The 14384-nt window shown below is 46.9% G+C and overlaps 1 protein-coding gene across 1 annotated transcript in view; it reads left to right on the top strand.

Annotated features, from left to right (window-relative positions):
* Positions 1–14384, top strand: part of SDK1 (sidekick cell adhesion molecule 1) — a 595735-nt gene that overhangs the window by 568977 nt on the left and 12374 nt on the right. The window contains exons 43-44 of the mRNA XM_012638907.1: positions 1548–1668; positions 6043–6172. Of these exons, the coding sequence (XP_012494361.1) occupies positions 1548–1668; positions 6043–6172 (251 nt within the window). The remainder of the gene's footprint in view (positions 1–1547; positions 1669–6042; positions 6173–14384) is intronic.

Raw genomic sequence — 14384 nt, 5'->3', positions numbered from 1 at the left:
GTTAATAAAACCAGGCACCTAAAGCTCCCCGCCATTTGCTTTTGTAACGCTAAGCAATTCATCCCTCAAAGAAAGGATTTATTTTTTTCTGTATAAATTCACTTCTAACAAGTGTTCGTAAATCAGATTTTATTCCCATGGGATTTACAATGTATGAATGGCATGTCATTTTACTGAGCTAATGCTATTACAGAATCCTGTGTCTGGCGCACGGAAAATCTCTCCACTTTTCACTCTCCTTTTCCATCTGGAAAACAGACTTGAAAAGACAGATCTGACCTGCAGCTTCTGATACTCAGCCTTACCCTGGAGTATTAATTTAACATCATAATTGAAGCCTAGGATAAAGAAAAACTGGCCTACCAGAATGTTCCCTTCCTGCCCAGGAGACATGCAAAACATAAACCTTTGCTACACAGCATCACTCGACGCCCCGCCCTGCCTGCCCTCCTCAGCCACCCACCCTCGCCTGACTTCCTTTCTGATGCTGGTTCCCACCTGCTCTCTCTCCTCAGCCCAAGTCCCCTCGCGGGCAAGCTGTCTCCCGCTCTCTGCTCTGTGTCCCAGCAGCTTCGTCTGTTGCACACCAGTAAAGCGTTCAGGTGTGCAGAAGGGGTGCCAGGCCCCAGCAGGGAGGAACCCCTTGGGGTTTAGAAATGTCAGCGCACTTAGGCAAGAGAAGGGCGTTGCTCTGGGCGGCCCGGGGAGGGTCCCTCTGCCTCAGGGCATTTGAGCTGTGACCTGAGGGAAGGGGTGAGCTGGGGGAAGGGGCTTCCAGGCAGAGGGAACAGCAGGTGGGAAGGCACCGAGGGAAGGAGGGGCACGCTCAGTGTGAGCCCATGTTGGGGAGGGCGCAAGGGATCCGTGGTGATGCGGGTCGGGGCACAGACTGGGCTGAGAAGGTGAGGACTCGGGCTTAGCCGGCAGATCAGGTGGGTAGCGTTGGAAATTTTTACGTGTTGTTTGGTTTCTCATAATTTTATTTTTATTCATTTGATCTGCTAGTATATTTCAAAATATGCTTTGATATGTGTTCGTAAATTTATTCTTTTTTTAAAATGTGCAACTCAGTGGTTAATTCATAGATATGCGCAATGGCTACCACAGTCAAGTTTAGAACATTTTTATCGCCTCAGAAGGAAACCCTGAACCCTTTCTTTAGCTAGCACATTTCTATAAATTTACTCTTTACTTTCTGTTTTGTTGTACGGTTGTGAATTTATTTTGAAATTTATTAAATATTTAATTTCCCTGACTTTTAAAAAGTTTATGCATTCTGAGCACATTTTCATAAAATGCTGGCAAGAATGCTGGTATTTTGTCATCAGGCAAAATAAACACTGAAATGCTAATATTGTCATTTTGCCCCAACGCCATAATCAGTGCATAGCTTTTCTCCCCAGCTCGGCTCTAACTGCCTTGCGAGCTGACGTGGGTCTCACGTGTAGCCAAAATTGGGAGCTCCTGTCCCTGGCCCCGGGTGGCTTGGTGCTGCCGCAGTGGGCGCACTAACACGGCTTTGTGCTCAATTCCTGGTTGGGCCTTAGGTAAGAGCGTCTCCACCATGGAGGAGTCTGTGACCCTGGATAACGGAGGATTTGCTGCCTTGGAGCTCAACAGCCGCCACCTCCATGTCAAGAGCACCTTCTCGAAGAAGAACGGGGCCAGGTAGGGGGGCTGCGGCTGCAGCCAGAGTGTGCGGTGTCTGCCCGGGGCCTGAGCCAGCCCCACACCCACTGGTACCTCCTGAATCCTACTGTGTGGTTTCAGGAATAACTGACGGGCACGATTCTAAACCCACCATGGGCAGCACTGACTCCAGGAGGAACAGGATTGGCAGAGTGGTTGGAGATGTTTTCAGCACGTTTCTGGAGATATAAAAAGAGGGTGGGATCTCAGGTGTGTGGGAAGTGCCCTGGGACACCTAACACCTGCCTGCTGGCCTCCCGTGTCCACTGGCTGTTCTCCTGGATTGGGAGTTCCTAGTTCACAGGGGCGTCACCCTGGGCTGCAGTGGCTCACTCTGGTGTCCTCACATGGAGGGCTGTTGTAATTTTCATCACTTCATGTATTCCAAGTCTTCCTGTAATGACGCAGATCACCATGTCACATGTGAATGTGAGTGAAATAGGCATGATCTTCACTGCCAAAGCCTTTTACCTTTTTGTCCTTTTCCTAACTTCAGCAGGAAGTAAGCCTTCCTAAAAAAGAAAAAGAAGGGATAACCTTGATTTTCCTTTTGATTTGTAGAATATCCTCTTCTGGTTGAGCACTCTTGACCATGGAGAAGGGCTGGGATTGGTGAGGGCTCTTGGGAGTCTGGAAGGAAAACATCAAAACACCTGAGGATGCTCTACCTGGAGAATAGACAGCTCGGGGGCCTCCTGGGGCCACCAGCATTGGAGATGCGTCTTCTCCCTCAACCGTGCCTTCCTTGGGTACTTTTAATTGCGAGGATGTGGAATTATCGTCAAAACTCAGATAGGCTAAAAGGTTTCTGTTTCCCTTGATTGTAACGCACAGTGGCCAACAACACCCCAACATCGCTGTGCTTCTCCCATCCTCACCCGAGTTTGGGAGTCTCAGGACATTTCATGGTGCTGAGGATGCTCATTTGTTGAGCGAGGCAGATCACCCAGGCGCCTGCAGCTGACCCTCTGCCAGCAGCACCAGGCGGTCAGCCCAGAGCAGAGCCGGCTGCCACCACCTGCGCTGCTGTCCTTAGGGCGGGAGCTGGAAGCCAGTGGTGACCTCTGGTCATGTCTTTCATCTCATTTGTCTCCTAAGATGCTAGTTTTTCCCGTTGTGTAAAAGAAACATGAAAAGGCAACCACACATAATTTCAAGACCAAGGGGAACTTGTCACAGAGAATTTTAAAATATTATATGCTCCCTTGCCGCAATTATCTCTTCTGTCTTGAGAAGAAACACTCACAGTCTTGAAGCACATTGCCCAAGGATAGATAATGCTCCAATTTAAGTTCATCTGCTTCCTAGGAAAAAAAATCATTTCAGGGTGAAGTTGGAGGGTCTCAAAACACAAAGAGGTTTCCCCAAGGGGTCCCTAACAGGGAACATACACGTGTCTTATATCAGCAGAACCAAGGTCTATGTGTGTCTCCCGGAGACTTCATTGTGATCGATGGTGCAGATTTTATAGGGAGGTGGATTTGGCACAATCCAAGAAAGTCCTTTCTACAGAAGAGCTCTTGGGCAGTGGACGGGCTGTGAGCCTCCCCCAGGCCAGGAAGTGTTGGAGCCACTTCAGGGGGCTGTAGAGCACCGTGGGCAGAGCAGGGTGGCAGGTCAGAAGCCAGCCTGCATGACTCCTTCCCTCTCCAGGCTCCCTGAGCCCACACGAGCCGGTGCTGCTTCCTGAGTCCGTGGGGCCACCACATCTGGGAAGGTGGTGGGCGTGGCCCTGTGGCCACCTGCACACACTTCACCCTCAAACGCGTGTAAGTGGTTGTCTCTAAAGTGCTCGGGCCACATCTGTAAACATGCATTCCCACATCCAGAACTGACCGCTGCCTCCTCACTTAGCCGGCTGCCGGGAACACTGACCATGACCTCTGGGTGGTCTGACGCATGTTCTCAGCATAGCTGTTCTGCGGCTGCACGTTTCCCATGGACAAGGGGCTGTTTGGTTTGGTTTGTTCATCCACGTCGACTGGCTTCAGTCAAGGTCCTGAACTTCCCAACGGGGTCAGGTGCAAACCATCCTGAACCTGCTAAGAGCCAAGGACAGAATGAAACCAAGACAGAAAGGAAGACTGACCCTTTCCCGGGGTTTTTCTTCAGTGCTGGCACTGGGACCCCAAATGTGATTGAAGGACAAGTTCCCTGCTGGGGAATGGATCTGAATGTTCGTCAGGGCTCCAAGGAGGGCTGAGGCCCTGGGGCTTGGTGGGACCCTATGGGAATTAAGCCCCCAGCATCATCTCCAAAATGTCTTTAAAGTAAGGATGTGGTTGATTTATATCTCTCTAGTGCGTATGTTGTGGTTCCAATTTCCATGGTGGGAAGGCACCACTTTAGCTCCTTAGATAAAAAGATTTATCCAAATGGTTAGATGAGAAATGGAATCTTTCCAAAAATAAACTGTCTTTGAGGTGGAGGGGAAAAAAAGGCCCCTCAGGCCTTCACTAGGCCTTTCCTGAGAAACAGGCTTGCAGCCCCGGAGGGAGGCAGGGCCTGCTCTCGAGACCTTCACTTCCAGTCTTCCCACTGCAGTCTCTGCCAGCAGCTTCTCCTCCTGTGATCTCCAGGGGTTACTTTTCCCACTGGGGGATGAAAAGACACTCCATCTGCAGCCACCACTGGGCTCTGCACTCCTCGCAGCACGAGGGAGGGCTTGTTCCGGGCTGCGGGGGTCCCGGACGTGCCTGTGAGTGCACCAGCAGCGCCCACTGCCCCACTCTCACTGATGGATCCTGCGCATCCTTAGGGGCCGTGGGGGGCACTCAACCCTGCTGATTTAAAAATTACACAATTTAGGCCGGGCGTGGTGGCTCACGCCTGTAATCCTAGCTCTCTGGGAGGCCGAGGCGGGTGGATCGCTCAAGGTCAGCAGTTCGAGACCAGCCTGAGCAAGAGTGAGACCCCGTCTCTACTAAAAATAGAAAGAAATTATCTGGACAACTAAAAATATATATATAGAAAAGATTAGCCGGGCATGGTGGCACATGCCTGTAGTCCCAGCTACTCAGGAGGCTGAGGCAGGAGGGTCACTTGAGCCCAGGAGTTTGAGGTTTGCTGTGAGCTAGGCTGATGCCTCAGCACTCTAGCCCAGGCAACAGAGTGAGACTCTGTTTAAAAAAAAAAAAAAAATTACACAATTTTGTGCTTGGATTTTCTCCCCAAGTTATAATTTTTTTCATCTGAAAAATAGAAGCTGGGCTTCTACTCAACTACAAGATGATAGTCACCAAGGAGTTGGGAGCTAAAGAGCGCATTCACTTCCTATGGCTTCATGACAAATGACCACAGTTTAGCAGCTTAAAGCAGCATGGGTCAGGAATCTGGCCACAGCTTAGCTGGGTCCTCTGCTCAAGGTCTCAGAGGGCTGAATCCAGGCATTGGTCAGGCCGTGTTCTCATCTGGTGGCGCCACTGGGCAAGAATCCTCTCCCAAGCTGGTTCATGCTGCTGGCAGGATGCATTTCCTCAAGGTCACATGACCAAGGGCCCTGGCTTCTTCCCAGCTGTTGGCTGGAGACCACTCTCAGGTTCTGGAGGCCACTCATGATGCCTTGCTATGGGGTCCTCTCTAGGGGCCATTCCCAACATGCTGTTTCTTCTACAAGGCCAGCAGGAACATCTCTGTCTCCAGTCAGCCAAGAAGGGATCTCAGATAATGTCATGTGATCATGGGAGTGTTGGGAGTAGCAGCCCCCCATTCTTTCCATATAACAACTGATCAAGACAATGATGCCCCCCCATATTCCACTGGTCAGAAGACACTACAGGCCCCATCCTACTCAAGGGGAAGGGGTGATATGGGGCGGGCAGTGATGGGCCATTGTAGAATTCTGCCCACCACAAAGAATTAACACTCTCGAAGCTCCTCCTCCCACCTGGCCCAGCCAGGGTCCTGGGCCCCCATCAGAGCAGGAGACCAGGCCTGGGGCAAACCTCCCCAGACAGAGATCAGCCCATCTCCATGGCTTCTTCCTCATCTCTGCCTAATGCGCTCCCCTCCCACTGCCCATCCTGCGAGCCCCAAGCACCCCGGGCCTCCAGCTGACCCTGACCTCCTGGTGTTCTTGTGCTTGGGTGTCTCTTGGCCTCCCCAGGTGCAAACCAGCTCACTGCCCGGTACCCCCAGCCTCGCACAGCCAGGCCCCCGATGAATGGGGGCTGTTGAATCCCAGATACCTGGCATTCGGTGCTTGCGATTTTTTGCATCAGTTGCCAAAATGGTATTAAAGGCTGTGGATTTCCCCTCGTCCTGGTGTGATAAAGGCCAGATGGCAGGTTAGGGGCCTCTGGGGAGGATGCCTTTTTCCCAGAGGGTAACTTGTGGCAATGGTCCCCATCCTAGGTCCCCACCCCGGCCAAGCCCCGGCGGTCTGCACTACTCAGATGAGGACATCTGCAACAAGTACAACGGCGCTGTGCTGACGGAGAGTGTGAATCTCAAGGAGAAGACGGTGGATGCGTCAGAATCTGAGGTCAGTGCCTGCGCTTTCTGTTGGGCAGCAACCACCATTCCCTGCTTTATAGGGAGCCTTCTGCTTCCTCAGACTATTAAATATCTTGTCTTATTGGCGTCTCACAGCAGCCCTGTGAGGTAGGCAGAGCTGGTGACAGATGGCTCCTCTTTGGAGATGAGAACAGAGTAAAAGAGCCCAGGTCCAGACCCTCAGCCCACTTTGGGCCCATCAGACCTCGCACTGACTCGTGGAGGAGCAGGTTGCCATTCTTAAGTCCCAGGGCTAGAGTAAGAGAGGCAAGGCTGGCACCCTCTGCCAGGGGTGCCCTGCAGGCTGTGCACGGCTGGACACCAGCCCTTGCTTCACCTGTTAGTCCTGGAGGTGGCTGGTGCTAGACCACCTTTTACAGACGGCAGCAGCGAGCAAGATCAGTAACTCGCCCGAAGTGGACTTCGCCCTGGAAGCCCACTCTCTCCACTTTACTTTCAGAGATAAGCATAGAGGTTACCATAAAGCTTGGTGGTCCCCAGACCCCAGTTAAAGGGGCGGAGGCCTAAGCCCGCAAGAGTGATGGGAAATGGGAGCCCCTACCAGGGAGGGCATCTCCTCACTCCTGTCCCTGCCTATTGCTTCCCCGCCTGCGCCCTGCCCCCTGCCTGAGGAGCTCCCCACTCTCCTGCTGGCACTGGAGAGGTGATTTATACATGGCAGTGCCGGGTTGCTCACCAGGACAGGGAGAGCTCAGACTTGGACCCGGGAGATCACGCCCCTGTGGGAGCATCAGCTCCAGCCGTGCCCAGGACCCATGGGCCTGCCCACCTCGGGCCTACTCTGGGTCTAGGTGTTGAGTGGTTCCAGAGAGGAACGTGTCTCACAGGTGAGGCCGCGGCACCACCCGAGGGGACTTTAACCAGGGAGGCAGCCACAGGGGCTCCAAGAGGGGGTTCAGCACCCCAGGGAAGGGGCCTTTCCCCACCAGCGCATCGTCTCAGTGTCTTACATTTACAGGCACATATGGTGAGGCAGCAACTGTGGAGGTCGCCCCATCAGCCATGAACTTTTGTTTCAGACGGACCCAGCCCGAGGGGGCTGAAATCGCTGAGCCACATGCTGTCCATGTAGGCCTGCCCCACCTCCTGGCATTCATACTCTAAATCAATATTTAATCTAAAACAAGTCTCACCTTCATTTTACCTAAATTCAGGCCTTATCGAGCCCCGGGGCTCAATGAAATGGCCCTTCCATTGTGGGCTATGCCTGACTCCCAGTGAGAAGGGACAGCAGGTGGGCGCATGAGGCCCCGCTTTGCTCCGCGTGTTCTGTTTACAGAAGACCCTGGGCTGTCAGCATGGGCCTGGCAAAAACAGCAAGCAGCAGTGCAGATGTCCAGAAAGGTACATTTGTCTAACATTGAGGTCTGTCAAGTGAAAGCCTGTAAAACTGACCTGCCTGTTTGTGATAAGGAAGCAGTAACCTCGTTCTGGCTGCGAGTACCCGAAGCAACACGTCGGGAAAGGAAGCGGGACTCTATCTGTCAGCAAAGAGAGCCACGGGCACTTGCCTCGGATCTGTCCTCAAGGCCTGGCCCGCTGCTCTTTGGAGAACATGGGCATCGTGCAGGGTGTGGTGGTTAGTTGGTGTGCATGGGCTCCCTGTGCTGGGCTGGTCATAGTTCATGTGTGCTAAGCACTCACTATGGGTCATGCATTTGTGCCCAACCAGCCCCATGAGGTAGAATGACTCTGCTCCTTGTTCAGAGGCTGAGGTCGCCCAGCAGGTGTACGTTGAAGCCCACGCCCACCCGGACCCTCGTGTGTTTCCTGGGCTCAGCTTAACTCTTCTCTGTGTAGCCTGACTTAGGGAAGGGGTGGCAATGGATGGCTACTCCTAGAGCAGGCAGGATTGGATTCATGAATGCTGAACTATTGGGTGGAGCACTTTTGTTTTTTTAAATTTCAAAGTACTAATTAAGGGGGTACAAGTGTTTTTATTACATGGATATCTTGTATAATGCATGTCAGGGCTTTTGCTGTGCCCATCACCAGAATATTATTCATTGTACCCAGTAGATAAATTTTTCTCCCACACTCACCTTCCCATCCTTCCCCCTTCTTAGTTTCCAATGTCCTTTATATCACCTTGTGCTCGTGTGTGCCCATCTCACTTATTAGTGAGAACATGTGGAGTTTGGTTTTCCATTCCTGAGACATTTCACTTAGGATAATGGTCTCCAGTTCCATCCACGTTTCTGCAAAGGACATTATTTCATTCCTTGATATGGCTGAGTATGCTCCACATATACACCGCATTTTCTTTATCCACTCACGAATTGAAGGGCACTTAAGTTGATTCCACATCTTTGCAATTGTGAATTGTGCTGTGATAAACATTCGAGTCAGGTGTCTTTTGATAAGGTGACTTCGTTTCCTTTGGGTAGGTACCCAGCAGTGGGATTGCTGGATCGAATGGTAGGTCTACATTTATTTCTTTGAGAAATCTCCATACTGTTTTCCATAGAGGTTGTACTAATATGCAGTCCCACCAACAGTGTATAAATGTTCCCTTCTCTCTGCATCCATGCCAGCATCTATTGTTTTTTGACTTTTTTAATAATGGCCATTCTGATAGGGGTAAGGTGGTATCTCATTATAGTTTTAATTTGCATTTCCATAATGATTAGTTATGTTGAGCATTTTTTCATGTGTTTGGCCATTTGTCTATATTCTTTCGAAAAACTTCTGTTTGTATAATTTGCCCACATTTTGGTGGGGTTATTTGTGTTTTTTTTCTTCCTGATTTATTTGAGTTCCTTGTAGATTCTGGATTTCAATGCTTTGTCTGATGTACAGTTTGCAAATATTTTCTCCCATTCTGTAGATTGTCTATTCACTCTGTCGATTATTTCCTTTGCTCTGCAGAAGCTTTTAAATTTAATTAAGTCCCATTTATTTATTTTTGTTGTTGCTATATTTGCCTTTCAGGTCTTAGTCATAAGTTCTTTATGTAGGTTGATGTCTAAAAGAGTTTTTCTTACATTTTCTTCTAGAATTTTTATAGTTTCATGCCTTACATTTAAGTCTTTAACCCAGATTGAATTAATTTTTGTATGTGGCAAGAGATAGGGATCCTGTTTCATTTTTCTGCATGTGGCTATCCAATTTTCCTAGCACCATTTATTAAATAGGACTTCCTTTTCCCAGGGTATGTTGTTGTCTGCTTTGTCAAAGATCAGTTGGTTGTAGGTAGATGGTTTTGTTTCTGAGTTCTCTATTCTGTTCCATTGGTCTATGTCTCTACTTTTATGCCAGTACCATGCTATTTTGGTTACCATAGCCTTGTAGTATAATTTGAAGTCAAGTAATGTGATCCCTCCAGATCTGTTCTTTTGACTTAAGATTGCTTTGGCTATTCAGGCTCTTTTTGGTTCCAAATGAAGCTTAGGATTATCTTTTCTATATCTGTGAAATATGACGCTGGTATTTTGATGCGTATTACATTGAATCCATAAGTCACTTTGGGCAGTATGGACATTTTAATGGTATTGATTTTACCAATCCATGAGCAAGGAATGTTTTTTCATTCGTTTGTGTCATTTGAGATTTCTTTCATCAGTGTTTTGTAATTTTCCTTGTAAAAGTCTTTAACCTCTTTTGTTAAGTATATTCTTAGGTATTTTCTTTTCTTTGTAACTATTGTAAATGGTATTGATTTCTTGATTCGACTTTCCGCTTGACTATTATTAGTATATAGAAATGCTACTGATTTGTGTACGCTGATTCTGTAACCTAAGACTTTGCTGAATTTATTTTTCAATTCCAGGAGACTTTTGATGGTGTTTTTAAAGTTTTCTAAATACAAGATCATATCATCAGCAAACAGGTAGAGTTTGACCTCCTCTTTCCCAATTTGGATGCCCTTTATTTCCTTCTCTTGCCTGATTGCTCTGGCCAGGACTTCCAGCACTACACTGAATAGAAGTGGTGAACTATTTGTTTTAAAAGCATTCTCAAAATGGGTTAATGAGATGCATTTGGTCTGTTTCTACTCTCACATGTATGGAGTGTTTTGAGATTCAAACTCAGCTGATATTTATGAGGATTTTTAACTGCACCCATGCATTGAGCTAGGCATATACATGCATACATAAATACACACATGCACACGCACACACATATGCACACACATATATACATGCACACCTAAATACACACATATATTCACATACATACCCACATGCCCACATACATACCTAAATACATAGACAACAATACACACATGTATATACATATACATACCTAAAACACACATACATAAATATGCACACATATACACACATGCACATACCACACACTACATGAAATACACACATCTACATGCACACACATAGACACACATACATACATACCAAAATACAAACACACATTCACCATATGTATGTATATACATAAACACCAGTACATATCACACACATGTATACATATTACGTACATACATATATACGTACATGGACACACAATACATACATACATACGTAAATACAAACACACACATATTAACATACACACATGCATACCCACACATACCTGAACATTAATACAAACACACTCGCACAGAGGTGGGAGGAGGTAGGGAGGTGAGTGTCGGGAGGGGAAGGCACAAGGGGGAACAGGGAATCCAAACTGAATGGAATGTTAGGGTAGATCCTTATATAATAAACAACACAGCCAAGGCTAAAAGAGTTCTTTGACTGTCTTGCCAAGATACACACCAGTGAGCAGCACTTGAGAGGCAGCCCTGAGCGTCTGGCTCCAAGCTCCATCTTTCCACCAGAACTAGGTTGCTGCACCACAGGCCACATGGCTGAGGGAGTGAGGGCCCAAGAGCCCAACTTCCCTGCTCCAGCCCGGCAATTCCCATGCTGGGACGAAGGGGTGTCTCTGTGGTTCCCACAAGTGTGCCTCAAGGTTCCTAGTGCCTTTGGGTCATGGGCTCCCTCGGGAAGCTGATAAAAGGTGTAGACCCCTCCACCTACATGCAGAATTTCACTTACGACCCCCTCAAGCTTTTCATAGACCACTCCACCTAGGATCCCAGGAGACCCAGCTAAGAATCCCTGTGCCTGGGCCATCATGTGCTCCCTGGATTATCAGGAGGATAAAGCATGGCCTTTCTTTTCTAGAGAGTTCTTTGCTATATAATCTTGCTTCATCCTATCTTTGAAGCTTATGAATTTTGGAGATTTGCAGGCACTAAATATTCGTGGGATCCCAATGGAGGGACCTAGAGGACTTAGATCATTTGGGAAGAGCCAGCTCAGATAGTAACATTCGCTTTGAACCACCATTTTAAATAGCTGGATTGAGAGATAATTCACATATCCTGTGATTCACCCATTTGAAGTACACAATTCGATGGTTTTTAGTATATTCAGAGTTGTGCAACCATCACCACAATTTTAGAACATTTTCATCACCCCAAAAAGACACCCTGTACCAATTAGCCATCATGCTCCAATTCCCCAAAACCATTCACACCCCCTGCACAGCCAACCCCAGCCCTTGGCAACCACTAATCTACTTTCTGCCTCTACAGATTTGCCAATGATGGACATTTCATCTAAATAGATCATGCAATATATTGTCTTTTGCAACTGGCTTATTTAACTCAGCACAATGGTTTTCTGGAGTTGGAACCACTTTTAGCAAGTGATCAGCTTGTGTATTTCATCAGTTCTCTTTTGCTTTTGTCTTGGTCCGTTTATGTTGCTATAAAGGAATACATGAGGCTGGGTAATTTATAAAGAGGTTTATTGGACTCACAGTTCTGCAGACTGCAAGAAGCAAGGCACCAGCATCTGCTTCTGCCAAGGGCCTCAAGCTGCTTCCACTCGTGGCAGACAGCAAAGGGAAGCTGGCATCTGCAGAGATCCCATAGGAGGGCAGAGGGGGAGGGTGGGGGAGAGAGAGAGGGAGAGAGAGACATGAGGGAGGTGCCAGGCTCCTTTTAACAACCAGCTCTCTCAGGAACTAATGGAGTGAGAACTCAGTCATTACCATGAGGATGGAAGGCACCAAGCCATTCATGAGGGATCTGTCCCTGTGACCCAAGCGCTTCTCATTAGATCCCACATGAGACTTGATGGGGCCAAAGAAACCTTATACAAACCATAGCAGCTTTGTTTGCTTTTAAATCCACCCTCAGTCCAGAATTTCCCCATTCATGTGAAATAAACATGTATTTTCTCAACATATTTGCCCATTTATTTTCTTGGAAGGGAAATGTGTTTTTCTTTGTGTGGGTCTAAAGGAACGCAGGCCAAGTGCCCTGAGGGGATTTGGAAAGGCTCCCAAATTCACGCTGGCATCCTACCCAGCCCCCAGCCCCACTCTGGTCATGATCTTTTTTTATTAAAAAAATGATTTATTGAGTTATAATTCACATACCATATAATTCTCCCATTTGTAGTATACAATTCCATGGTTTTTAGTATATTCACAGAGATGGTTGTATATTTTACAACCATCTCCACGATCAACTTTGGAACACTTCCATCACTCTAAAAGGAAGCCTCTAACCATTGCCAGCCACCTCCAATTTCCTTCTCCCCCAGACCCTGGCAACACTGGTCCACTTTCCTTCTCTATAGATTCGCCTGTTCTGGAGATTTCATGTAATGGAATCACATGGTATGTGGCCTTTTGTGCCTGGCTTATTACACTCAGCATAATGTTTTCAGGCCCATCCCTGTTGTGACATATATTAGTACTCATTTCTTTTTATGGTTGAAAATATTCCATTGTATGGAAATACCACATTTTTAAAATCTATTCATCCATTGATGAACACTTAGGTTTGCGTCTGGGATCCCCAAGACCACTCACGAGTCTGACAATTCACTAGAAGGACTCACAAAACTCAGCATCTGGTTATCCTCATGGCTCAAATTTATTAGAGTGAAGGAATACAAAGCAAAGTCGACAAAGGGGAAAGTGCACGGGCAAAGTCAGGCGCAAGCTGCCAAGAGTCACAGAAGACACACTTGATCCTCCACCACTGAGTTGTAGGAACACGAGTGCATTGTTGTCTGCCACAGCTGGTGCCGTAGACTTGAGCTTAACACAAGCTGTGGGCCGCACTGTCGATGCTGCTGAGAAACTCAGTGCCCAGGGCTTTTACTGGGATCTGGTCACACGGGCATCCTCTGCCAAGCACCTACCAACATTCCAGACTCCCAGAAGGAAGGCATATGTTTGGCATAAACCACGTTGTACAGTTTAGGCACAGTGAGTCACTCTTGTAATTTAGGGAAACTTTATGTCAGTGTAAGGAAATTTTTACCAGTCAAGTTCCCAGATGCCAACCAAGGGTCATCGTTGGAAGCAGGCCTTTCTATAGCTAGTGACCTCACGGCTGTGCTGTGAGCCTTTTTCTGCATTGGGTTGTTTCTACCTTTTGGCTAATGAATAACATGCCCTTTATCTGGTTGAGTTTGGTGAGTGTTTTTATTCTTAAAAGGTGTTGGATTTTTTTCAAATGGTTTTTCTGTGTCTATTGAGGTGGGGTTTGTCCTTTATTCTATTAATATGGCATATTACATAAATTAATGTTTAGATGTTAAATCCACCTTGCATTCCTGGGATAAATCACAGTTGGTCATAGTGTATCATCCTTTTTATATGTTGCTGGCTTAAGTTTGCAAGTGTTTTGTTGAGGATTTTCGTATCTATATTTATAAGGGATATAGGTCTGGTGTTTACTTTTCTTACGTGTCTTTGTATGATTTTTATATTAGGGTAATATAGAATGGCCTCACAGCATGATTTGGGAAATATTTCTTCCTCAATTGGTATTAATTATTTAAGTGAAGCCATCTGGTCCTGGACTTTCCTTAGTGGAACTTTGTTAATTACTAATTCTATCTCTTTGTTGGTTATAGGTTTATTCCATTTTTCTATTTTTTTTATTTTTTAAATCAGTGTCAATCATTTGTGTCTTTCTAGGAATTTGTTCTTATTGTTTCAATAATCTAATCTGTTGAGATACAATTGCTTACCGTTGCTTATAATCCTTCATTTCTGTAAGGTCAGTAGTGATATCCCCTAATTCATTCTTGATTTTAATAATTTGAGTCTGCTCTCTCTTGTTCCTGGTTAAAGTTTTGAAAATTTGTTAATTTTTGCAGAGAACCAATTTGTAGTTTCATTGATTTTCTCTATTATTTTTCTACTTT

This window comes from Propithecus coquereli, unplaced genomic scaffold (assembly GCF_000956105.1).
Source record: "Propithecus coquereli isolate 6110/MARCELLA unplaced genomic scaffold, Pcoq_1.0 Scaffold137, whole genome shotgun sequence".
In the NCBI taxonomy this organism is placed as follows: Eukaryota; Metazoa; Chordata; class Mammalia; order Primates; family Indriidae; genus Propithecus; species Propithecus coquereli.
The sequence above is the reverse complement of the archived record's forward strand: the minus strand, read 5'-3'. Positions and strand labels throughout refer to the sequence as shown.